General features: G+C 43.7%; 1 protein-coding gene across 2 annotated transcripts in view; it reads right to left on the reverse strand.

Annotated features, from left to right (window-relative positions):
- Nucleotides 1-27,450, reverse strand: part of ADAM12 (ADAM metallopeptidase domain 12) — a 176,742-nt gene that overhangs the window by 28,485 nt on the left and 120,807 nt on the right. For both annotated transcript variants that reach the window (XM_064431572.1, XM_064431573.1), the window contains exons 10-12: nucleotides 25,894-25,978; nucleotides 20,961-21,109; nucleotides 1,428-1,605 (exon numbers count right to left, since the gene is read on the reverse strand). In XM_064431572.1, coding sequence (XP_064287642.1) covers nucleotides 1,428-1,605; nucleotides 20,961-21,109; nucleotides 25,894-25,978 — 412 coding nt within the window. The remainder of the gene's footprint in view (nucleotides 1-1,427; nucleotides 1,606-20,960; nucleotides 21,110-25,893; nucleotides 25,979-27,450) is intronic.

Here is a 27,450-nt window from a genome sequence, read left to right on the forward strand (position 1 = left end):
CAGTGAATCAATAACTGATCACACAGGTTTTCTGGAACCACTCAGGTTAGAGCAGTAAATCCCAAATAAATTTAATTGCACCCAAGCTGCATTTTTTCCATTCTAACTAAAAAGGCAAAAAGAGAGAAGAGGCAAATCAAGGCAGCGCTTGCTGACATTAAGTGGCTTTGACTTGAAAAGGTATCACTAACGTTCAGAAATGAAAACAAGGAAGATAACAGGGTTAGGAAGACATTTGCAAGCTGCTTGCACTCTATTGACTTTAAACAAGGAGATAAGGCTGCTTCCTCCAACCCTGTTACCCTCAAGAGTGAGTGAACTGTCAGGAAATCCTCACGGCTTGGACAAGCCCAAATCACTCCACAGGCAGGATGCAGCAATATCTCACTGCTTTAACTGCCCCCATCTCCTTTGTCTGTAGGTCCCTATCTATCACAGGAAACAAATCCCTGATCTGCTGCTGCCTTTAATTCAGATAATCAGAGAGAAGTTCAATAAAGCCAATGAGGACGGGATGTAAAAGGGATAAGGATGCCAGCTCGGATATTATTTGACCCCCAGGTTTTGCCTATCTCCTGCTGATGTGAGGAGTCCTCTGACACATTCACTAAACTAAATGGAACAATCTTTGCAGCAGCAGCAATCTGTCTGGGAGGCAGTGAAGGCTCTTTCTGTTGGGAAGTAATTGGCTGGAGGGAAAGAAAAATCCTACAGTGAAGGAGGGAAAGGTCTTGTACCTAAAAACTGAAGCTGCAATGAAAAATACCTGACCAATATTAATATTTCTATTTATACAGTGTTGTATATATGGATAGTGAGGCCCTGGCACAGGGTGCCCGAGAAGCTGTGGTTGCCCCTGGATCCCTGGAAGTGCCCAAGGCCAGGCTGGACAGGGCTTGGAGCAACCTGGGATAGAGAATAAGTGAAATGGCAGGGGGAAAATGAGATTATCTTTATGGTCCTCAACCCAAAGCATTCTATGATTGAACAGTTTCTATGGTTATACTGATATAAATAATATAAATATAAATATAAATATAAATATAAATATAAATATAAATAGTGGCTTCTCACTGACAGAAACAAACTTTCAACTAATGCACATTTGCTTGAGAAATTCAAGTCAAGTTCTCCAACTTCTTTTGAGTTTAGCTGATTAGCTAATGCTGGAAGGAACTTCTAGGAACACGAGGTCATGGCCAGTCTGCTGGACAAGCCAGAGTTTGCTCTCTAAGGATGATCTGAGCACATTCTTCACCCAAGCCCTGCTTAAATGTCACCATCTCGAACACACTCGAGACTCCCTGCCCCTCTGAGACTGACGGGACAGAAGCAGAGAAGGCAGAGCTCTGTTTTACACCAAACCAATCTCCACTGCCAAAACCCTGCAGGCAGCAGTGAGCAGTAACTCCCAGCTGGTGCCTTACCTCAGGCTCCCCGCAATCACACTCCTCTCCATCCTCCACGTAGCCATTCCCACACTTCTGGCCTCCAAAGGACTCCTTGACCTCAGGCAGGTTAAAGAGACACATTCCCACTCCTTTCTCCAGGCTGTTTTCCAGGTCCTTCCTACTGCAGCTACTGAAGACCATGGGGAATGGGTAGCTGGAGAAAACCCACAGGGAGACAAAAGGAAGGTTGTTAAACAAGATGAAAACCTCTCTCCCCCATCACACCAGTGACATTTTAGCACATCTGTGCCTTGACCAGAAGATTATGCTCACTTCTTATCACACAGAATTGAGATACAGCAATTCACTGTGAAATTGAGCTCAACCCATTAATAATAATAATTTCTGACTATGAATAAGAGAATTTTCACTTTTTCACTTCAATTCATAGCTGCTGTTAATAAGGATTGGAATTGTCCACATTTGAAATTCCTTCTCCCTCTTTTGCTTATGGAGTTATAATGCAAATGATGATTATGAGCCTAAAGAAATGCTGGGTTTGCAAGTAGTATCCTGCATTTGCAGGACTGCAAAAGATCCTAATCCTTCTTGGAAAATTCAGCCTGAAATGGCAAATTCATTCATCTTGCTCTGCAGAATGGCAAACTTCCTGCTCTTTTCAGGAAAAAAAAAAAAGAATAAAAGAAAAAACCCACTGTTACTTGATAAGAGCCTGCTTCTGCAATTCATCAAAGATGAGCTTGGGAACTGCATGATTAAAGCAAAGACAGTTCTTATTTTAAATCAGCAGGACTGTAAGGACACGGTGCTGAAAATATTCCTGTTTGGAATTCCCGGTGCTGAGTGCAGGTTGGGCCCTGCTGTGCAGACACGTAGCAGCTCCCACTCCCTTTACACAACACCCAACAGTGAGAACACAACAGTCCTGTGCAGTACAAACACCAGCAGGTAATTGGTGTTTTCCTCTGGCAGAACTCAATTCCATTTCTGCTGATGAGTGTTTGGAGTTTGCCTCACGGATGAGGGACCAAGTGACACCAGGGCCTGGCTGATGGCACGGTGTCCTCGATGCCATCAGCCAAGGAGCTGCAGCAGAGGCTAGAGGGAGTTCAGAGGAATAGAGTGGAGATTTATTGAAGTGCCTTCAAAGGCCACACCCTGGCAGTGCCCAGATGGCTCCAAGAGGAAAGGAAAAGAGCTTTGGCACAAGATCTCACATTTTTGTAAATTTTAATCCATTTGCGTATAGGAGTTAACTGTCCAATTAACAGCTTCAAATGATGAAGTTTCATCCTCCTTGTTTGCTTGCCCACCCCTCCTCTTTTCATGTTGCTCATCCTTTGGGCCTGAAATTTGAAAAGATTGTTCTTGAGTCTCCAGCTGGAACAGGATTGTTTTGTCTCCATCATCATGTGAAAAGATCCCAGTAACACTTCATATACAGCTAAAGCTGCACACCAAAACAGAACAGAAACACTCAAAACCCAAGGTATCATTCTAAGGGCTGCTGTGACTGCTCTGTGCTGTCATGGAACCAGTCATGGAACAGCCTGGGCTGGAAAAGGGCTTGGAGTCCATTTCATCCCACCTCCAGCAGCACCTTCCACTACCCCAGGGAGCTCCAAGCCCTGTCAGCCTGGCCTTGGACACTTCCTGTGGCTGCTCCATCCCCAGCTTCTCTGGGAAACCCGTGCCAGGGCCTCCCCACCTTGAAAAGGAACAATTTCCCCAAATATATCACGTCCACATTGAGTTACACAGAACCTGTGTCACAAACACTTCTCCCCTCAGACTGATAGAGAAACTCAACATTTCAGCAGCTCAGGAGCCAACCTGGCAATTCCACTTTACTCACTGAGTGCTTTGTGTCACCCACGTGTTATTAGGATTGTTATATGTGTTATTAGGATTGTTATCTTTGCAGACAAGCAAGGTAACAGATAGAAATTCTGCACTGCTGAACTTCAGACTCCCATTAATCTCCTGGTGTTTCTGATATCCTCCGATGAAAAGCTTGTTTTGGGAATGATGATGCCCGTAGGCCTTAGACAGGGATAATTTCTATTAAAAAGAAAGAAATGTTTGGCAACTACAAATGCAATAGAGCTTCTTATGCTGACACAAGGAAGTTAATTAGGATCTTCTAGAAGGTTATGGATACATTACAGAACAGAATATATTTTGTGCCTAGTTAAAATTACCTCTTTTACAGTTTCTTTTGCAATAAAACAGCCAGCTCATTGGAAAAGAACATAAACATGAGTATGAAGAAGAAAATAATTTTCCAATATCACTATAGGGCTTGTCAAGTTAAACTAAACAGTTTTGAGTTTCACTGACATATGACTTCAGAAAGCTAATAGGCATCTCCATGTAATAAGCTGATTGCTGGAAAATATCAATGTTTCAGCAAAATGACAGAGTCTAAGATAAATAAAGAAATTTCAGAATAGCAGGAGGTAGGAGCCAGGCTGTTAGCTGGGCCCCAAGGGAGGGCAAGGAAGGTACTTGGAGTAATGGAACAGAAAATAAAAGCTCTTGGAAAACCATTTTATATTGAGCAGTTGGAGATGTTCTTAACAGGACACCACAAACTTCTGTCCTACCCTCAGTGTGACTGGGAAGAAACCTCACAAAATTCTGTGTACGTGACTGTGAACAAGTAGATGGGTGCACATTCCTGCCAAACAGCAGGAAAAACCAAAGAAATCCAGATATATCTGACTGAGAAATCCTGATAAAGGCTTGACCAGACAGGACCTTCACATCAAAGTGTGAATAAAGGAACACTGCATCACCCAGGCACGATCCTGCTCTTCAGTGGCACAGGTTGGCATTGATATCCGCTGGGGTGAGACAAGGAGACACACACCTCTCAGGGAATGAATCCATTCAGGAGCACAATTAATGCAGATTTCCTTGTGACGCCTCTCAGCCACACACAGAGCACGAGGACAGCTCACCAGTCAAAACTGTCAGTGTTTTAGGGCTGTTCCTTGGCGTGCTGGATTCCCAGGATCACTGGCATGGATGTGAGGTGTGTGTCCATCAGCAGGAGGGCAGGCTCCTCTCTCTGTGCCAGAGCTGAAATTGTGCCATTGCTGATGAAGGAGCTTTATGTTTCCCCCCCAAAGGAACTTCAAGCTGTTTCCTATTTTGAACCCAGAGATCCATTCATCTTCTGGCTTTTCCTGCTCCTGACACTGGTTTCCTCAGCTGACATCAGTGCAGCACATGGCACATGAGGACATTTCCTGAAACGCTTCTTCTTTACCAAATAATCCCCAAATAGAGCAATAAAAACCCAGAAATAAACCCAGCTGCTGGAAATAGAGAAACTTCAGGGTAACCACACCATGCAAGAGAAGATCCCACACCAATTGGTGCCAATTGGAAACCTGATTGATCCTTAATGTGGTATTCTGATACACAACCAGTCTTCTTTTCTTGACCAATAAAGTTCAATGTAACAACCACAGCACTTGATTGTTGTGATTTCAGGCTGTATTTTGTCTGTCTCTGCAATTTTAAAGCTGTTTCATCAGAAGAATGAAACGCCTGGCAGATGGGATGGGAAGGGAAGTCACAGATATCAGATGTCAGCGGTGCTCAAACCAATGTTTGAGTGGATCTGGAGCTTGTGAAAAATGCTAAAGGAATGGGGATGTGAAAGGAATTAATCCTCTGAACAAATGCAGGAGCTTCCTCCCACTACCCTGTAAAGATCTCCCCTGGAAGGAGCTGCCTCAGGGTGGGAGAAGGAGGTGGGGTCTCCACAGTGGAGTCAGCCCTTGACCTGTCTCAAGATTTCAGGGATTCCTAAACAGGGACATTTGTGCTCAGACACTTACTCTGTTGGAAAACCAGCTCATGAATGCCACGAGAGAACATTCCAGAGGTGAAAAATTCATCAACAGTCTTTATACTCCATTCATCTCCACTCAAGACATTTTCTGTTACAGACCCTTATTTCTTTTTACACTTGGAAAGAGAAAGGACACTTCAGTCCAGCCTCACTCTTATTCCAAAATGCTGTGTCCCATGCATTTTTTACACTGTCTGAATCTGTAGATTTAATACACAATGGATCATTTTGTCAAGCTGTTCTGGCTGTGGGTACAACTCTACAGAACTCAAATTGTTCCCAGCACTACCATCAGTCTCCTCGGTGGCTTTATAGCAAGGAAAACCACTTCACTCTTTCTGCCCCTCTCGAATCCACAGCATTCCTTGGTGTCTCCTTGGTGCTTAAAAGATGTGTTTAAACCCCAGCAACAAATATCCCAGTTTCCAACAAAAACAGCTCTGCCTGCTCTTGCAAGTAAGACCTTCACTGCTGTCAGAGGATCCCTGGTAATCGATTCCTTGGGAAACAGAGCCTGGGCTTGTCCCATTCATTTATATTTCAGGCACTCCAGCCCTCCAAATGCCAGGTTCCTTTAAGCAGCTCTGCATTTAGCCTGTATTAGATGGCTCCTTCCATTAACTAAGTGAAGTGGCATCAGCACTCTGTCAAGTCCCATTTAAGAAGAGAGGATTCTTTGTACCAGCACCTCGCTGCCCAGCACAGGCTTCTTTTCTTTTCTTTTTTTCCCCCCCACAAAATATAAAAGCTCATCTCTGTCATCTCCATTCCAGAGGAATTCCCTTTCCTCAGGGGCTGAATGACAGGAGAGTTCAAGCACAGGAACTGAGCCACTGCCCCAGAAAATTACAGGCTGAGGAGATGAGACAGGCAGAGCACTGAGGAGAGAGGCAGTGGCTGCTGATCCGTGCAGGTCACAGCAGATCTGTGATCACTGCTCAGGCTGCTGGGATGCTCCCATTCCTGTCCTTTCCACTGCTCAGGCTGCTGGGATGTTCCCATTCCTGCCCCTTCTCACTGCTCAGGCTGCTGGGATGCTCCCATTCCTGTTCTCACTGCTCAGGCTGCTGGGATGTTCCCATTCCTGTCCTTTCCACTGCTCAGGCTGCTGGGATGTTCCCATTCCTGTCCTTTCCACTGCTCAGGCTGCTGGGATGCTCCCATTCCTGCCCTTTTCACTGGAATGTGCCTGGAGGGGCAGTGCCCTGAGCTGCAGGAGACCCAAGCCCCTCCAGCTGCATTGCAGCAGCACCTCAGGGAAGGTGGAACTCCTTTGGTTCCTCCAAATCCTGTCTGTCCACACCTCAGAACCTCGGGTCCAGCCCCCCTGAGCTCCTCCACCATCAAACACCACAGATTTGTGTTTCCCAGCCACTCAAGGGGTAACACAATGATTCTGGGAATTCTCTGTCCATTGCACAGCAGGATAAACTACAGGCTCAGCATATCTTGAAATAATTTTGATTATTATGATTATCACTATCCAATCTCATTTTTTTATTTTGTATTCAAGAGCTGCAGGATTTTTCTAAAGGAACTGCATTGTTCTGTCCCAAATGTTGGTGCACACACACAGACAGGCACTATATGTATATACACATCTATTTATAGGGTTCATTTCTTCCAGTTCACATCACAACCTGATTATTCAGCATTATGGCAATGTTTATACAGAGCCTTTTACCAAAAGACCCTGAAGTGTTTTACAATTATTCACTCAATTAAAATGCACAAGAGCCCCAAAGAGCTCTGTTAAGTACCACCAGACCTCCCTCCCTGAGGTAATATGATAATTGGAGATTATATTAATTTTAAAAGGGACATTTTTTTTCTTTGAGTTTGCTTATGGAAACAACTGTTGGCTAGCTAATTTCCAAAGGTGCAGAAAACTGGGACTGAACTTTGCCCAGAATTCCTGAGAACCCAAACCTGAGAGGCCATATCTGGCACCAGCTGTGCTTTTCAGGAGCATGAAGGTGCTTGAAGACAAGAGGGGTGTTGACTCAGAAGTTTGCCTGGTCCAACACCTGAATTTCCAACATTTTCCATGACAACACCTTGTCTGAACTGACCACCACTGTGACTTTGTGTCTGTCTCGACCCAAGGGCCCTCTGAGATTCAAAAATATGAATATTTACTCTCCTTAACCTCCGAAATTCCTGATTTTTGGCTCAGAATTGGAGGGGATGAGCAATGCAGACCCTTTAACTGGAGTATGGAGATGGGAATTTGAGTTTCCCCTTGTTCAGACTCTAGAGAATGCCTGACACAGAAATTTGTGAATTTTCTGTTGCATATCCCAGTTTTACATAAGAACATAAAAAGTAGGGAGGGATTATATTAAAGAATAAGAATGTGGTGGGTTTTGGTAATACAGGTGTAACTGATTTTTCTATGGAAAAATGGCAGCACTAGAGGGAGAAACCCAAGAACAAACCTCTAGAAGGCAGAAACTCAAGCAGCATGAATGTTTCTAGACCCAAGGAGGAGTTGATTTCAAGGAACTGTTGATTTCAAGCCTCCTCTAACTCCTGATCTAATTGATATAATTATTTTGCACTCAAAAGCATCTCCCTTGGCTTTAACCTTCTAGACATTATTACTGCTCTCCAGCTTTTGAAAACAACTTTTTATGGGCTCCTAAGAGAGATGAGCCTACCAGAATAAAAGTGAATTTGCTATGAGATGACATTTTTTGACACTCTAGCTCTTCTCTACAGCAAGTATGTTAATGAATTAGTAAGCATAAGGAACTTCACAGAATTAGGTGTCAAGCAGGAGATAAAATCCAGTTTTCTTTGATATTGAAATAGGTGTTCAAATACTACAGATCCCTTCATGTATCAAGTTCTGTCACTACACGTTATTTCCTACACCTCACGTTTTAGTAGCAATTGTTTCAAATTAGACAAGTGCCATAATGTGGAAGGACTTTTTAATCTATTAATTAGACAAGTGCCATAATATGGGAGGGCTTTTTAATCCATTATTTAAACAATGTCTTAATTTCTAAGTACTTTTGAGGGAGAAAAGCACAAATGCAGTTTTTTACCCCACCAGCACAATAAAGGGGGAGTTAAAGGTATCTGCAGATTGTTTCACACCTAAAGCTTTTGCAAACAGCAAATTGGGAAAATTAGGAGGAGGGGGGAAGCTGGAGGAGCCTTTGGGCTCTTGGAAGCAGCACATGGCAGAGCTTTGCCCAAGACATCAGTCCCAGAGCTGATGGGGCACATCTTTTTCAGGTGATTTGGAAGGATTTAGCTAAAAATGTAGAGTGGTTTTATCTACAGATGAAGCATTTAAAGGGGAAGTTTGCTTCAAAAGGTAGAGGATGTCTGACAAGCCACACTTATTTTTCTAGCCTATTTTTCACTCCCTTGCTTCTCTTTTAGAGTTTTAATCCCTAGAGCATCGCTAAAGTAGAGCACAGAACTGGGCCATGCAGTCAGAGATGCCATCAAAGCTCTTCTGCCTGAGTTCATGGTCAGTGACTTCAAAACAAGCCCAGGTTTCTCCTGCAGCTTTTGTCACGTTCACTATGTGGTGGCTGCTAAGCCTTCCAATAAAATAATAATAATAATAAACTGGGAATATATCACACTGGTGGTTCATTTAATTGCTGTCTGCTTGCATGCCTTGTTGTGCTACACTGGAATTTCCAGGCTTATTGGAAGGAAAGCCTTTCCAAGGAAATGTTTAAACTTTTCACACAAATGCCTTAAGTTTGTTTTAATTTTCCCCTGGGGATAGTGCAGATTCCCAGAATGAATTCCAGCCATCTCCTCTCGGGTGCCCAGATTGGATTGACACAGCCCCAGCTGAGGCTTGACCGCTCCCATTACACGTAAGGTGAAATTTTAACTACCTGGAATATTCAAAAAGGCAGATTTACAGCGCTGAATGTGGGACTTCAGGGCAGAAAGCAACGACAGAACAAATGCCTGGATGGTTCCCAAAAATCCATCCTGCAAGGGAGCAACACTTAATGGCTTTATACAGTATAGACTGTTGTGGCAGTCACAAAACTGCCAAATAAAACATTATTAGCAGTTACTTTCCCTTTGACAAATAGATGGTCAGAGAAGTTTTTTCTTGGAGGAGAGGCCTGTTGTGACTTTCCTTTGTGTTCTGGGGGTGAAGCAATACTAAACCAATTTATCACCCCTGACAGGATCCTGACTCTGTGCTGGAGTTATCTGCATTGCAAAAGCTCCATGGGAATTGAACTCAGACAACTGTTCTTCCTGTTGGAAACCAGACAGCCAAGGCAAGGAGCTGTAATCAGTTTGAATTTGCCTCTGGCTCATCTTTTGCTCTGTTTCCTTTTAGACCACTACCTCATTAATAAAAATTTGCTGGATTGCTGAGAGTTCAGGTTTCACAATCTGCTGCTTAGAATTTGAGGCTAATCCAGTGCTGACTACAGGAAAAGTCAAAAAGCAAGGCAGAGCAGAGGGAGGGATGAAAAGGCCAGGTCAGGTCTGGTCCCAGGCTAAGGAAAAGCAGGATGCAGACACCCTGGGCCTGCCAGCAGCTCCCAGCAGTGAAGGAAAATCTGGATAAGGAGCACAAGCAGAGTGCCCTGAGTTTAAATTTTGTCACACAAAACACAACGTCCTCAGCATGTGACGAGCAGATAAAGACAAATGGTCCAAACCAGAGCTGAAGATCAGCTTCCTGCTGATTTCTGATTAGGGAAAAGGTGCTTTGGTTAGTTCCCAACATGATTTTACAATCTGCTTTTGTTCCAGGCAGTTACATTCTAATTTTCTCCCTTGAAAAACCTTGGAATTGATTTTTTTCAATGGGCCAGGAGCAGACAGGGATGAAAAAAAATAAATCTGACTTTGGGAATCAGATTGATGGAAAGATCAGTCATAAAGAGGGTGCTCAGGATCAGGAGATGGATTTGGGTGAGGATGAGCCTGGACATCAGGTGGGCAGATCAAATGACAACAAGTTAAGGGAAACGGACCCCAAAGAGGGCTAAACCCAACCAGGGCTAAATCCAGGCCAGGGAGAAGGGATTTAACAGAAAATCCTGACACAAACAAACCCCAAGGATCAGCCCTCTGGATGGAGCACGTGGAGAAGCTGCTCCCTGGGAAGAGCAGGAGCAGAGAGCGAAGTGCATGGAAATGTCACTTGGTGAGATGGGGGTGCTGGGGAAAAGCATCTGAGCCTGCAAAAAGCTGGGAATAATAAATACCTGGGGGACAGGCTGATATTGATTTCACTTAGCATCTGTACTACCCGGGCTCTTAATAAATCAGGGCTCCAAGACAGGAGGATCATGGCTCAGTTTCTTGTTCTTTGGGAAGATCCAAAGGAAAGACAAGTGAGGAAAAACAGTGCCAGAAATTAGTCTGAATTTCCCCAGCATTCTCACTGTTATGAGAAAAAAGCTCTTTATCCCATATCACCTAAAACAGCTCAGATGAGTGGAAATGGAATTATTTTTAAAAAATCCTATATATATAATAACAAGGAATAATTTTTTCTACCTTCCCTATTCTTTTTCACAGAGCTGGAACAAAGAAAAAATTGCATCCACATTGTATTTATTTCATTATTTCAAGCCATGAGGACAGGATGGATTCAGCCATGATCTAAGACTTAGGGATCCTTAATGAGCACAATAAAATTTCACTCACAGGAATGAAAGGCTTTTGATAAATCTAAAAAAAAACCCCATATGAATCCTGATGAAATCCTGGCCTTATTGAAGCCCATGGGAGTTTTCCTCCCATGGATTTCTCACCTGGTGGTGGCTGGCTGCACATGATGATGAACACAATTTCCATGCTGAAAGAGGCAGAGAGAAAGGCTCTCCAGGAGAGCAAAGTTATTTCACCTCTTCATTTTCAGCCTTTACTCTAAAATAGGTGGTTCCTTATTTTAGAGTAATAAGAATTTAAACAATGTCTTAATTTCTAAGACATTGAAATTGTCTTATAAATTAAGACGTTGAATTTCTAAATGTCTTCATTTAAGAAATTAAGACATTTATTTCTTAAATTTCTGGGGCTGCAGCATCCATTTGCAAAGGCTGAAAGGGACTCTCCCTGCATTGCTGCCACCAGAACCCCCCAGTAAAACATGCCCAGCACTCTGTGACAGGCTTTGACATTAGAGAAGATCAAGAATGGCTTTTTGGGAAGGAATTGTCGGGGTAAAGTTTTCAACATTTTGCACACCTATGGCAGGCACAAAGGGCTCTGTGATCCCCATGACAACTGTGGCAAATGCAGCTGTGGGCACCAATTAATTTCAGGGATTCAGCCTTCCAAGTCCACATCAGTTCCTTCAAGTGCTCCTGGGCACACAACACATGTTCAAAAAGGAGCTTTCATCTGCCCTTTAAGGTATGTTTCCATTTTTAAGCCAGGAGTTTGGAATTCATTAACACCAATTAAAACTGGACACTGGGTGCTTAATTCTCCGTGCACTGCTCTGCAGATTTATCCCTGCAGGTTGAAAAGTTTGGGGTTTGTTTATCTTTTTTTTTTTGGATGAAACAGAAAGCCTAGATAAAGGGAAACGTCCTGATATGATTTGTTCTCGTGGGTCATGGCAATAGCAGCACTGCAGGAGAAAAATGTCCCTCTCAGAGCTATATTTCCTATGGATATTACAGCAACAAGACAAAAGGCAGCTGAGCTCTCTCATCCCAGCATCCAGGCCAGGAAAAGTGGATACATCTCGTGGCAGAAACCCCTGCTTGTCCTTAAGTATCTGCTATAAATAATCACACCAGGAGTAAAATGTGTTTTCATTTGAGAAGTCACCTCTCTCCTTGTCAGCTTCACTTACAGCAAAGTCACGCTGTCAATCTGGGAGCTCTCCTTGAGAGTACACCGGCAAAGCCAATTATTTTCCCTTCTAACAGCACATCTACAGAAATGGGAAAGACTAAACTAAATAAAAAGCAATTATCCTTTTTCTTTTTCTTGCCCCATGGTTCTTTGTGCTAATTGTTAACAGTGACCCACTCCTGCAAAGGACTGGGAAAAATTAAATGGATTTCAACCAACACTACTAATTCTTCAACACAGATCTTATTTATCACAAAAAATTAAATATATCTGCCAGGCATGGAAATTATTAACAAAAAAAGAAGGCCAAATGCACTGCAGACGTGGGGCTATTCAGAGTGAAGGGAAAGACTGACATAAATCTATTCTGTAATCTTGTGGCTGTTTCCTACTAAAGGAAGGACCAGAATGCAATGTGCTAAATTACTGGGGCAGAGGGATATGTTGCTTAAGGTTTTTTTCCAAAAAAAAAAAAAAAAAAAAAAGCAGTTGCACTGCTGGCACAACAGACCTAGCTCTGTCACAAGTAATTTATTACATCAGTATATCAACTTTATTAAAAAAAGACAACAAAGAAGTTTGTCTTTGTGCCGAGCTCAGCTCAGACTGGTTTGGGAACATAAACAGCTTCAGAGTTTAATTAGAAACTGTTTACATCTGAAAGATAATTTCATTTTCCTCAAATTGTAACAGAGGTAATTCCAGATAGTTCTGCTGACTCTAGAGTTTAATGGCTGTAAGCTGCCAGACAGAAAAATGCCAAGTGAGGTCTGAACAGCTGAAAACCGACTGAGAGGGGTCAGGGAATTCTGTGCTAACTACTAATGGTTTGATTATCTAACATTTAACAGCTCTGCAGCTACAAGATGCTGCAAGACGTCTCCAAGAAAAAAAAAATAGAACCACTCAGTAGACTGAAATGTTCTTTCCCACACTCTATTTCTGATTTCTTTCCCATTTCACCCTGACCTTTTGTCTTGTTTCAAGCTTTATTTATTTATTATTTTTTTAAAATCTGTAGAAGTGCTGGAAAAAAATGTTTTCCCCTTCAAGTTGATGCTGTTTTCATGGCATACCTGGCTGTGTGCTGGAAATCTCTGGAGGGTGTCTGTTTTCACATCTGCAGACTCATGTTCAGCCTTTGCATGACCAAAATGAGGGTGACCTTATGTTCTGCTTCCTTGAGATCATTTTTCAAAAAGGAGAAAAGTGATTGAAACTAATACTTAATACAACAAATGGCACGAGTGATTAGTGCTTTCCCAACTTGTCCTTAAGAGATTTTCACTGTGTTTTATTTATTTAACTACATGTTTATGAAGTAGTTAAAGAAATATTTTTCTTTTCCGCGGCAGTTCAAAAATCGAACAAAAGCAGATGACAAAATAAGAAGGCTCCTCTTTAAGAAAACCCTTGAAGACCCAAACCCACGGGTTCTCCAAGAGCCCTCTAAGATGCAAATATTCCCTTGTGCAATGTAAAACCAGCACTGCTGCCACTGGCCTGCTTTTGATGTGCAGCCCTAAACCTCATTAACGGTAATGAGGGATCCACAGGGACGCACAGACCTCCAGCACCATCAAAGGACAGCAGCTGTGAGCACTTTAATTCCGGGGTGCTGCTCCCCCAGGGGAGGAGTGGAGGAGCTGCTGCATCCCCTCAGTCTGAGCCAGCCCTGCTGCTCCTCCAGCCCAGCTCCAGAGCAGAGCTGCACCCCTGGGCAGAGCCCTGAGGAACCCTCACTCGTGTACATCCTCCTGCCTCCACAAACCTTGCTGTTCATTTGGGTGGCTCCCATCACCTGGATTTTCACATCTCTCCCAGAAATGCTGCTCCAGTTCACCAAGGTGGAAGAAAACTGCAGCACAGGAGCAAACCAGGTTGGGGTTTGGGTGCAGAGGCCAGTTTCTCTTCCCAAACCCGTAAGTCCACCAGAAATATCAGATGGTTTTGGACAAAGACCCTGGACACAGATACAGTTCACACACCTGTGACCTAACACTTAATTAAGGAATAGTCACTAATCCAGGTTGTGACACCTCAGTGGCTCTGGGTGGTGCCTCAGGTTTGGCTTTTCTATCTTCCACATTCTGAGCTGCTTTAGTGTGTGGGTCTGGGTTCACATCAGGGGATGGTGAACTCTGCACAGAGCAGGGAGACAAAACAATTCCTGCTCCAGCTGGGCACCAAGGACAAATGATCCCAATCTCAGCCCAGGAGCACAAACCCCGTGGGCTGCAGAGAGAAAAACAAGCAGGGTGGGACTGCAGGGGCTGCAGTGGGATTGGACACTGAACTGCAATGTGCACATGGAGCAGAGCTGAGCCCAGGGAGAGACCCCGGCAGCGCTCGTGCATTTTGGGGCCATTTGGGTTCATCCTGGGGGCAGCCCTGGCTGGGCTCTGGTGCTGCCCAAGGGGCATCCATGGAGGAGATCCTTTGAATCAATCCCTGCTTTATTCTTTAGCTCTGTCCAGCCTCTGCTCTGGGGCAGCCTGCACAAGGCATCACAGGGAACATTGCAGATGCATCCTTGGCACCCAGGAGTTTGGGGAAGAGGGAGTTCTGCTGCTGGACTCCTGCAATTCAGCTGCACCTGAATGCCAAAGCTTCTGCCAGCCCTGCCCTTGCACTGAGCACAAACTCCAGAGGAATCTTCAAAGTCTGAGCCCTTACACCAGGAAAATCAGCAAGACCTTCCAGAGTATGGAACAAGCAGGAAGAAAAAACAAATAAAAGCTATTTTAGATGTCCCTGATAATATATTTGCTACCACAGAGCCTGTCAATAAAGGGGAGCCAATAAAACCAGCTTTTCCTTGCCAGCAGAAATGGGTGTTTACTTATAAAAAAAGCACAAATTAAAGTGTGATACACCCCTCCACTGAAGCTAACACATGAAAACAAAGCATCAAATGAACCCCTCCTCACCTGCAGCAGAGCTGCCTTTCAAGGATAACTTCTCCCAAATCCCACAGTACAAGAATTGACCTCTGAATAGCAAATGTTTCCTAAACTCATCCAGGGATACCTGGACCACTTCTACAGCAAATCCATGGCCCAGCTCATCCCCAGGGAGGCAAACAGGAATGTTCACACTTGCTGCATCTCCTCTGCAACTCTTGGTGTCACTTTGAGCTCCTCACAGACATCTGGTGCTACTGCTCAGGAAAAAGCCACTCTGCTTCCACTTAAATATTTTATCTCACCTTAATTACTGCTGATGTACTCAGTGTTCAGTGCAGAATATCTAATTGCTCCTGGAGGGAATTAAAACCCAGTAAGCACTCAGTCTGTTTTTAAGTGGTACCTGGAAGAAGCCCACCTGATGGTCCTTCCCATGGTTAATTTTCCCCCATTTCTCCTCAGCACTGCTTAATTGGAGTAATTAGTTTAATTTGGGACTGTCATTCAGCTGAGTCTTAACAGATCCCCTTTGCTCTCACTCTCATTCACAAATAGGCAGCTTCCCATTGTCTCCCTGCTTTAATTCTAACACAAAGGTTTGAATTTTACTTAAAAATTTACTGGTAAGATCAGGGATTTTTTTTGGGACTGGTTAGAAAAATGTCTTCTCCAAATTACAACAGTAACTGAACTCCTATTTTTCTACGTATGATTTCTACTCTGTGCTCTTTCTGGGTTCCTAATTGGTCTCCTCCCCCAGACCTTGCCTCCAAAAACTCAGTAATTAAAATTGAAATTGTGTACTGAAAGGTAATTACTCAAAATTAGCTGTTCTTTTTTTCCTGTGAGGCACTGTTCCATAAAAATCCTCTAAAATAATAATCTATAGCTGAGAGGTTAAATTGATCTAATTTCTCCTTTTTTTCCCACTCATGGTCATCACTACGCAGAACAGGAATTTCCACCAGCAGTGTCACAGCCCAAGCCCCACTTCCCTGTAACACTTACAGTCATATTTATCTGGGTAAATTCAATTTAAAATCTGAGAGAGAAACAGAGTGACTTTGAATCCTAGCTGTGGAAACTGGAAATGGGAACACAAGATTGAAGATAAGAACAGTGGGGGGAAAAAGGCAGGCAGAGGGGCTCAACTCATTCTTGACTTTTCAACAGGAGCCTCACACAGAAGGAACAAGACAAAGGGGAGTTGTTGTGAGGGGAAATACCCAAAAAAAGCTGCTTCCTCCTTCCTGTGTGTCACCAAGGGGTGGAAATCAGAATATGCCTTGGAACTCTTGGAAAACAGAAAAGCCAGGTCTGCTAGGGGCCTAGATTAAAATAAATGTTTCCCAAGAGATGTTCTTTCATTCAGGAGCTTGTTAAGCAGATATCAATAGCCATGCTCTCTCACACATCAGATTTTCCACTTCTTGACTATCTGCACTCATTACACGTCTTGAAACAATAGCCCGTACAGAATTTACATTTTCCTGAGTATTTAAAATTATTTTGCACTTTATTTAATCTTTCCTCCATCATGGGCTTTGAGGAGAACCTCCCAGATCAACGTGAGGTGCTCCATCTCATAATAAATGTACAGAGGAAGCAATGGGGTGTAGGGCAGTAGGACAGACCTGAGAAAATCCCCACCACTCCCACACCCAGGTGCAAGGGGGATTGGAAGGGAACACCCCAAAGCAGCCCTTTCCCCTTTTTCCACCAGCCTGTGTCCGTGGGAAGGCAAAGAGAGATGGAACACATGGCTGGGAACCTTTACACCATGGCTGGGATGATCCAGCAACAAGAAATGAACCTGGGAAGAGAAAACGCTTCCACCAAGGGCCAGTGAAAGTGGATTTTATTGCAGGTATTGGGCATCCCAAAGGGAAAAAACAACTGTAGGATCAACATCTGAATGGGCCTGGTGAAACTGCCCATCCTGGGAGGATTCCTGCTCTCATTAACACCACCCAGCACGAGGAAAGGGAAAGGCATCAAGGAGCACTCCCTGTGGGAGGGAGGGAAGGGCAAATTTCCTTGCTGACAAGTTCCCTGTGTGGAAGCCGAAAGAGCAGAAGGAAGGTGGGAGAGGGGAAGTTCAACCCTTGAGTTTACAGGAGGGGAGAACACCAATTAGCAAAATTTTCCTTCCCTTGAGGCTGGCAAAAAAAATCTCAGACATATCTGAAGTCAATATTTCAGCTTCTTAGTGGGAGCTCACCTGGCTTCAAACCCCATGGAAACCCCTGTGCTCAATTTTGATGAAGGACGTGTAAAAATTGCATTTCCAAAATTACTAAATAAACAAGCACTGCTAATTGGCAGCATTCTGCTCTGCAGTGCTAAATTCTGCTCACATTTGCAAGGGTAGAAATCCAGCCCAATGCCTTGGGCTGAACCAGAACTCTTGGGTGTTTTTCTGCCTGGCAGGAGAAATATTTTCACTCCTAAGAGGCGACACTTTAGGGAGATATTTGGAAAAAAAAAGTGGAATACTGAAGTGGCCTCACTGGCTCAGCCCAGTCCCTTACTTTCCAGACAATAAGATCTCAGTAAAAAGATTCACAAATCTCTCTAATATTCCATCTTTGTCACTTGCAACTGTCCATGTACAAGACAATTAAAAAACTAAAGGAATATAATTACAAGAGATGCATAAAAAAAAGGAGAATGGGTATTAAATATTCCTTACTGATATGATTAGTATCAATACGAAATTGATATAAATTATTATTTAAATACATTTAAATATTAATATTCTGTAGTACTAAATACTAATTTTAGTACTAAATACTCCTTATTGATAGTATTTTTATAGGAAACCCCCCTGTTTCTACAGAAGGATTTCTGTGATTTTCATAGCAGATATTTGAATCTCTCAAAGTCCTGTCCTGACACAAATTCGTGGGGTTTTGTGCTTGATTCCATGTTATAAAAAATACATTTTGCTGAAGTAGTAGTTCTTTAGACATTTGTAGCTCACACACAACTGGTGCTCGTTTTGCTGGTATCTTTTAAGAATAAAAACTACAGGAAGCTGATTAAAGGACAGATCCAACAGAGTTTAAATTCCACCCTGATCCCTGGAGGCTTTTTCCCACCAAGACAAAATTTCCAAGACCTCTTCAAAGATTGAAACAGAAGAACTGAAAGAAATTACAATAATTGATGAAATCCCTTTTAAGTCCACAGCCCTAAAACATTCCCTTTTGTGCACGACCACACCAATGCCTCCAAAGTTAAATTCACAGAGGCCTTTCTGCCATAACTTAGATATTTCCTATTTTTTGTAGACATCAGATAAGGACTTCTCAGTGCTTTTTACACTAACTTCAGCTAGATTTTTTTTATTCCACTCATTAAATCTACCTTAAACCAATTAGAAAAGCAGAGAGGCAGTGCAGTGAGTACACTGAGAGCAAGCTGTCTCTCTAAATGGACATGGGATGTTCTTAGTTTTGATTTTTTTGGCTATTTCCAGAGTGCATTTGAGATAAGGAACATTCATTTGGCCTTCCCTTAACAGACAAGCACTTCTAGAGAAGAAAACTTTTCAGTGTTCCTTCAATAATGGTGCTTGGGGGAATATTGCTATTGGTGAGACACGTTGGGTAATTAAATATTCAAAGTGTTAATTTGAAATGGGTGAGATGCAGCTTGGCTCAAGGCATGAAGTGTTCTCCAGGAATATTTGTCAGGGATTGACAGCACGGTGTGCAGATAAAGCCCAAGGCCACAAACCCAGAGCTGAAGTCTCCATTTGTGAATCAATAATCAGTGCCAACAACCAGCCTGCTCAGGGCTGTGGGGCCACAGCTCCTCCTCAGGCACCAGCTGAATGCAGAGTCTGCTGAAAATCCAAATCCCTCAGACCCGTGGGGTGCTGGGGGTGGGCAGAGCCTTCAGCCTGGGAGGTTCTGCAGAAACCCCAAAGTGAGGGAGCTGAGCTGCTTGGGATGAGGAATGGGATATCCAGCTCCTCATGTCCTGAGGAACCCTGAGTGGGCACAGCCTTGCTCTGACCAAGCCCAGGGTCTGGTCTGGCACATCCAGCAGCCAGGACAGGGTCAGACACACCCAGAGGACTCCAGTGTGAAGGAAGAACGAGGAAGGAGCTACTGAATGCCCCTGTCACCAGAGGAGCTCAGAAAGTGCCCAGAAATCTCTGTCCTGAGAGCATCCCTGTGCTCATTGCCAAGTGGAGCAGCTGGTGCAGAACCAGCAACTCAGCTGAGCTGACACAAGCTGGAATGTTTCCTTGAGGAGCTCAGAGCCCAGTGCCCAGCTCAGCTCAGAGCCCAGCCCTGCCTGCCCAGGCTCAGCTCAGAGCCAGCCCTGCCTGCCCAGGCTCAGCTCAGAGCCAGCCCTGCCTGCCCAGGCTCAGCTCAGAGCCCAGCCCTGCCTGCCCAGGCTCAGCTCAGAGCCAGCTCTGCCTGCCCAGGCTCAGCTCAGCTCAGCTCAGAGCCCAGCCCTGCCTGCCCAGGCTCAGCTCAGACCCTCTCCCAGTTCACTCTGTCCCCAGAGTGTGGCAGAGCCCTGACCTGTGCAGGATGAATTCCATGGGGATTATCACCTCCCTTTGTCTCAGAAGAGCTGAGTTATTTTTCTTTCCCAGGCTGCAGAAACCCCTCTCGTTCTCCTCCACTCTCACAACTCTTTTGTTTGTCTCAGTTTGCTGTGCTTGGCCTCTGGCCACAGCCCTGATTTCTGCCCCGATGGAGGGTGACAGCTCTGCCTTTGAAGGAATTCCAAGGCTGCTGTTGGGCTGACCAGCAGGGAACAACCCTGCCCAGCCCTCCCTGGCCTCTCCCACATTGCTCCCCTTCTTTCCCAGAAACCTGCAGTCTTGGAAAAGGCAGAGGGAGAGCTGATCACAGTTCCCAGAAGAGGTTTTTAAGCAACAGATGAACTTTAAGCACACAGAGAGAATGCTGGAGCTGGAAGGGACATCAGAGGACATCCAGGCCATCCTCTTGTCCTAAGGCACATCCAGCTGTACCTACACTGCTGGCAGATATTTGCCCCACTGGTTCTTACTGGATTCCAGCCACAGGCACTTTAACTGGAAAATCTTACTTCAATTTAATCCTTTCAGTCCCAGTCTGAGCACGGACGTGGAGAACTCATTCCTCATACCTTCAGTTTCAACAGGAATTTAAAATACATCCCTGCAAGCAGTGACAGCTCACTCTGCCCAGGGTGCACAGAAATTTCAGTGTCTACAAAACACTCTTGTGCCTTTGCCAGCAGCAGAGCCCCCCTCAGCTCTGACAGGGAATCAGGGAATTTCCTGAGCTGGAAGGGACCCACCAGGATCACCGAGTCCAGCACCCACAGAAGTGACCACAGGTTCACTGGTTTGTGTTTCCCACATTTCTGATCTCTTTTCTTGGAAGATCTCCCTCTGGACACAGAACAGCCTTAATCCCGCCGACCTTGCAGATTTCATTTTCTCACGAGCTAAAAGTGCTTTACACTTGCAACAAAAGTTTGTGCAGAACCAATAACCTGCTCTGCACGAGACACACAGTTTGCAGAGAGCCCAAGAGTGCATTTCCTGCGTTACTGGATTTCCTACCCACTCATCTCAGTCTTGGCTCATTTCCTATTGTGACTTATGCTCAGCTGGCAAGATGAGAGGAGGTGAAATTCTGATTTAACACTTGCAGTGCAGTTTGGTTGTGGATTGGTTTGTTTTTTTTTAAATTACTCAGTTTCTTACAGCATTTTTGTCTCTCACATTGTTAAACCTGGAAACAGAAAGATGCAATAGTACATGTGCTCTGATAACATTTAATTCCTTCACCTTGAAGAGGATAACTGCAACAAGATTTAAAGATTTAACAGCTGTTGAAAAACCTTTTCTTTTTTACCTTTCAGTGTTCCTGAGGCACAAAATGAAGCCACAGCTGTCCCACTGTGGCTTGTGCAGATTGCCAGTCTGAGGCTGGCACTTACCCAGTGGAGGGGTTCATGATGCAGCCCCCTTTATCAGCGGAAGCTTTGCAGTTGCAGCCCCTCTCCAGCGTGTCGTGATTCATCCCAAAGTTGTGCCCCAGCTCATGGGCCAGCGTCACTGCTGCACCCAGAGGGTTTTCTGAGTGATCCTTCAAAACAAAACCCACAGGAGAACCAGTCAGTTCAGCACCCAAACCCAACTCAAGGCACACATTCGCCCTCTAAGGTCCTATTGCCTGTCCTTTGAAATGTTCTGTAAATTTAGCAGCTGAAGTTACTCTGTTGTTAAATAAACTCAAGTTTAAATTCATCCCTGTACAGGGCAGAGTGGGAATTTCAGGACAGCCCTCCTGGCCACCCAGTTTTCCCTTACACATTTGAAACCACTGTGAACATCTCTTTATTGGGGCTTAAAATTCTGCAGTTCAAGAAATCCCCCAAAGCCTCAATGCCCAGAGAGAGGTCACCAGACATGGAGTGTTGGAAAGAGCAATAATGTATGGGTGAGGATGAGTGTGGTGTGGTGAGGGAGAAGTGAGAAGTCCTTCATGTCAGGAGGCAAATTAAAAATGCAGCAAGAGATTTCACTCAGTCTATTTAACTTGCTTCAGACTGTTTCTTTAATATCAAAATGTCCAAGATTTCACAAACCTTTTAAGAAAAACCAAGAGCCTTTAAAAATCTCCTTTTTAAAATGAAAGGCCAAAGCAAGCCAAAATCTTCCATGGCCTTTTATTAACCTATAAATGCTCTAAATGTTGAAAGTGTCAGTTTGAAATGTTAACAGTAATCCATGTTTAACCGCTGATTTTTGGGACAATCATTTCTGAGAAATTCACTGCATGATTTGAGTACAGGCTGCTGATCAGAATGATGTTCTGGTTTAACCACAAGTAAGAGACCTTTCCACACTGATCATTTTCCTTGAGGGAAAAAAAAATCCACTACACTTGTAAGAAAGCTTTCCCTGAAGGCATAAACATGTAATATAAATGCATGATCCACTATTTATCAGTCAGTAAATGGAATTACTGTGTACAGCTGCCTGCTCTAGAAGTGTGGATGAATATATTCACTTTAAATAACTCTTTCAGCATCATCTAAGCCAAAGTCCAGACTAAAAAGAAGTGAAAGGTAAAACTGTCTAAACCATTATCTATGTACTAATGGAGGACTTCGTACATGACTTGGGGTAGATTTAAGAGTTTCTTCTTTCATCTGTCTGGGCTAATATTTTTAGTAAATAATTTCTCAAATAGCAAACAAAATCAAGAAGAGAATACAGACATTCTGCACAAGTCAAAATTCTCCTTCTGTAATTGGAATAAACTCAAAATAGTTTTATCTGTTCACAAAATGTCTCTCTAAAAAAAAATTCCTGAATTTTAAAATCTTGACATAAAAATGTTGTGACAGGCAGTTTATGTGCAGTTTGTCCTGCACAACACCTACATAATGAGATATCTTATCTAGATACTGGTCTGATACAGATGGATTTATCTTTGTGCAACAGTAATTGATGGAATACTTAGAGAATTCAGTGTAATTGAACCTGATGTCAGAAAAAGAGCACAGCCTCTCAGTCACATGGGAAAAAATGCAGGGCTGAGGATTAAGAAAACAGCAAAATAATTCCATATAATTTACCACTGACTCACTGGATGATGCCTTGAAATTCAGGCTATCTGGTCAAGGCAGAAACTCCTCACTGAGCTACAAACACGCAGCAAATTGAGCTCAGACTTTCTTTATTTTTCCAGTATCTCCTCCACTTACTGAGCAGTGATTCTATTTCTCTGAATACTCTGAAGCCGTCAACTAAAACTAAAAATAAGGATTCACACAGTCCACTCCAGAAGTGGAGCAATAAATGATGTGAAATGTAATTTGGGACTTGAAAAGGCAAACAATTATTCTGGCCCATGCGGTTCTCATTACTTGCTCAGATCCACTTGGAATGCAATTTTATCAGCTTCTAGAGAGGGTTTTTAGAAGGAGGAATGTGATGCCTCAGCAAAAGAGGTTATTTGAAGACAGCATAAATGAAGATTATCAAAACAAACAGTGACATGTTCCATTTGATACCGAGACCGTTTAAGAATCACAAGGACTAAAGAAATGAATAGCAATGTGACTTTGATTTATTCCACCAGGGTCCTTCAAAGTTAACTTGAGCAGTAAAAGTCATTACCAAACACATTTCACAACCACTGAATAAGCAACCATCTACTGTTAAGGCATTATAAGCTGTTGCACAAAACATGCAGCTGCTTTCAGCTGAATTCTGCTTCATTCCACTGGGATTTAAATCAAATCCTAATCATTAAATGCTGTCACCTACAGCTCCACCAGGCAAATGCCCTGCTCCTGGTATTTTCAGTATGTTCACTTGGTTCATGGAGCCACAGAATGGTTTGAATTGGAAGGGATCTTAAAAATCATCCAGTCCCACCCCACCTTTCACAGTCCCAGGTGCTCCCAGCCCTGTCCAGCCTGGCCTTGGGCACTGTCAGGGATCCAGGGGCAGCCACAGCTGCTTTGGGCACCCTGTGCCAGGGCCTTGCACACTCACAGGGGACAATTTTCTCCTAATATCTCATCTAAGTCTCTCCTCTGTAAGTTTAAAACCCTTCCCCCTTGCCCTATCACTGTCTGCCCAGATAAAAAGTCACTTTCCTCTTCTCTCAGAAATATTTTACTTTTAAATCCATGAATTCAGTGGGCAACCTTTGGAAACAGAAGAATGAAGACTGAATCACGTCAAAGACTTGCTTTAATGTCAACTTCCCTTTGGTTTTTCTGCGACACTACAGAAACTTCACAGGGAAATGAAATGATAAAGGTCTTGTTAAAGCTCCTCACACTCACATGGCTGCTCTCCCTGCTTTGAGTTCCTCTGCAAATTAATGGGAGCCAGGGTGTCACCCACTGAGAGAGCTCAGCCCTATAGAAAAGAGACAGGCAGGCTCCCAGGGAGGCATGACAGAGGAATTTAGATCATACAGCAGAGCTGACTAACTGCAAAAAGAACCAGCAAAATCACATCAGACAAGAGTCACTCCAGATTTTGTATTCAAATGTCATTTCTGACGCAGTCTCTCATTGTCTTTTCTTCCAGAACAGGTTTTAAAGCGTGGGAGCTTTTGGTGTTGAGTGCTGGGGGTGGCATGGGTGAGAAATTGGCTGAATTATGAGGTTGGCCAAATGCTCATTTGTGCAGTGTCGAGACACCTGAGCCCCTGACCCTCCCAGGCTGAGAGTGATTCATTCTTTCATACAATCTGTATAGAATCTCTATGAAAGAATCTTCTTTCATAGAATCTTTTAGGTGGAAAACACCTTTAAGATCAAGGAGTCCAACCATGCCCCAGCATTGCCAATGCCACCACTGCCCCATGTCCCCAAGTGTCACCTCCACAGGGCTTTTAAATCCTTCCAGGAGTGGGGAATCCACTTCTTCCTTGGGCAGCTGTGCCAGGGTAGAGGTACTAATAAATATAAATGTTTTGTCTGTGCCTGAATCAGCCTTTGCTAACTCAGGGGATGGTTGGGCAGCTGCACTTTTGGGTTTTGGGGTGAGTGTTTGCTTCATTTGCATTTGGCTCCTTTTTGAGTACTTGTTTAAAGAGCCACAGAACATTCCTGGTTATTCTGTGCAGGTTTCAATTTAATTTGCACCTCAAAAGCTTAAATTCACTGAGTCTCTGCTCCCCTTCATGACAGCAGATTCAGCCTGGCCCAGGACTCTTCCACAGAGCCTGGGTTTCTCCTGGACATATAAATCAGTGCCCTCTCTATGGGAATGTTCTAAAGAAATGCTGATTCTTGTTTTCTTGTTACTGGAATGAACTATTTGCAATTATTTCTCTTTAAAATGACAGCTTCCAGAGCAAAGAGAACTGACTTGGCTGTAAATTACAATGTGGAGTGTTTTAAATCTTATGCTAAAAATTAAAAAGGACAAAAAGTCATCATTAAGGGCATCTCTGACTGCAGATAAAGCCAAGCAGTGACTGCAGAGCTGAGTCAAATGGGTAAAATGGGACTCTCTGCCTCATCTGTGCCTTTACCAAAACTTGGGGGTGCACTGGGACACTGCTACAAAAAAGCTCTTTCTTCCTTTTTTTCCTCCTTTTCCTTTTGTACCTGTCCCCCAGGTACCCAGTGAATAATTGTTACAGACAGCAATTACAGACTCAGCTTCTCAAGCTATCAAGAGCCTGAAACCTTTGTCTTTTCTACAACTCTGACACAACTTTTCCCAAATTATGTGATTTGATTGTTCTAGTTTAAAGCTTCTTCCCTCTGTCTTAGCACAAAGCACTGAAAAACTGAAATTTAAAAAAAAAGAAAAAAATCAGAAATAAAGTACATCAGAACTCTTTCCAGAGATTGGACAAGATGTTTGCTTGTGTGTTCACCATGTCTTGCATCTAACAATAACATTAATGCCCTAGGAGAGACTCAGCTGGAATAAATGCTGCCATTGTTTGTTCTCTCTGTCTGGCAATGCAATAAAACCACTGCTGCAAAGATGGAAAATAAGGCCTAACACAGGAAACTCTATAAATACAGAATAAAATCAATATAATAAAAGATTCAGGATAGACTGCTGCTGCCTGCAACACAAGTATACTCTAGTGTATAACAAATACATCTTCTGGTTCTCTTCCTTCACAGCACCTCAGCACCTAGTTCAGTAACAATTAGAGGAATAAACTCCTTGCAAAGAGGCCCTGCTATATTTCAATGCAATATTTGGGTTTTTTTTCACTATGGAAACTATAATTTACAAGCAATCTGAAGGGGGATATGAACGACAGAGAGATGGAAAATGGGCCAGGTGGGCTGGTTCGGGAGGCAGGACTGCAGGGCCTGGTGTGTGTCAGCCCAGCTGGGCCAGCCTGAGTGGCTGAGTGCTTGCCCCACTTACCATGACGACCCCTCCAGACTGCTCTGCTGTGCACATGCTCATGATGGGAGCCATGCCAATGGTTGTTCCCTGGAAGTACACCCCGCTGCAGGAGGGGAGAGGAGACACAGAGCCAGCAGTCAGTGCCAGGATAACCCCCGTCCTTCCCAGCTCTGCATTCCTGCCACTCTCAAACAAAGGCCCTGTTCCTGCCCCTCACATTTGCAGGTCTAGAGCAATGGAAAGCCCAGATGGGCTGTGCTGCCTCAGCTGAACTGAGCCACGGTGTCCCAGCTCTTGGAACATCCATTGGGACACTTCCAATGGATCACCCCCATTGGATAACCCCCATTGCATCACCCCCATTGGATCATCCCCATTGGATCACTCCAATGGATCACTCCCAATGGATCACCTCCATTGGACCATCTCCCAATGGATCAGCCCCACTGGATCACCCCCATTGGATCATCCCCATTGGATTACCCCAATGGATCACTCCCAATGGATCACCCTCACTGGATCACCCTCACTGGATCACTCCCATTGGATCATCCCCATTGGATTACCCCAATGGATCACTCCCACTGGATCACCCCCATTGGATCATCCTCATTGGGTCACTCCCATTGGATCATCCCCATTGGATTACCCCAATGGATCACTCCCATTGGATCATCCCCATTGTATTACCCCAATGGATCACCCCCAATGGATCATCCCCATTGGATCACCCTCATTGGGTCACTCCCATTGGATCATCCCCATTGGATTACCCCAATGGATCACTCCCAATGGATCACTCCCATTGGATCATCCCCATTGATCATCCCCACTGGATCACCCTCCTTAGTTTTTACTGCTGCAACAGGACCCTTCTTCCCTTCCTTTTTTTCTGAAGTGGGGAACAGGAGTACAAGCACAAAAATGATGTCTCTACCTCAAAGAAGGGTTGTTGTAATGCAGGGGGAAGTTTATGTGCTGCTTGTGATGATGCACAGCCTTGAATGTAATAATTTCAAACAAAGTGTTATGGTACATATAGAGCAATTGAATATCTCAGGGGGGACAGTTTGGAAAAGCTCAATTTATTCTCATTCAGGTAGTGTAAGAAGTAAATAACTCCTTTTAATTACTGAGACATCAGTTGTGTTTATCTGCTCAGGATAAAGAATAGCCAATTGATCAAAATAATACCTATTCAAAAAAGAGGTGTTCCTCTTACCTTTTGTTTTTTAGAGTGCTTTTACTTTTACAGAATCATAGACTAGTTTGGGTTGACAGGGACCTTTACTCAATTCCTTTATTCCAAGAAAAATCAGCAGGGTAAAATATGTTTATGGTTTAATTTTTAAATCCTGAATGCAAATGAATTGTCTAAATCAGACAACATTTTAAAGCATGCTGAGGTCTTTCCATTAAGAAACAGGCTTCACTTAGGGTCAGAGCAGGACTGCCTTTTCCACTGACAATTTAGACTGAAGGCAGTTTAAACTGGTTGGAAATTCACACCCTGAGCATGCAGCAGCTGATTACAACCTCCTGCTGTACTCAGGACAGGCTTTGAGCACCAGGGCT

The sequence above is a fragment of the Passer domesticus genome, chromosome 8 (genome assembly GCF_036417665.1).
Source record: "Passer domesticus isolate bPasDom1 chromosome 8, bPasDom1.hap1, whole genome shotgun sequence".
NCBI lineage: Eukaryota > Metazoa > Chordata > Aves > Passeriformes > Passeridae > Passer > Passer domesticus.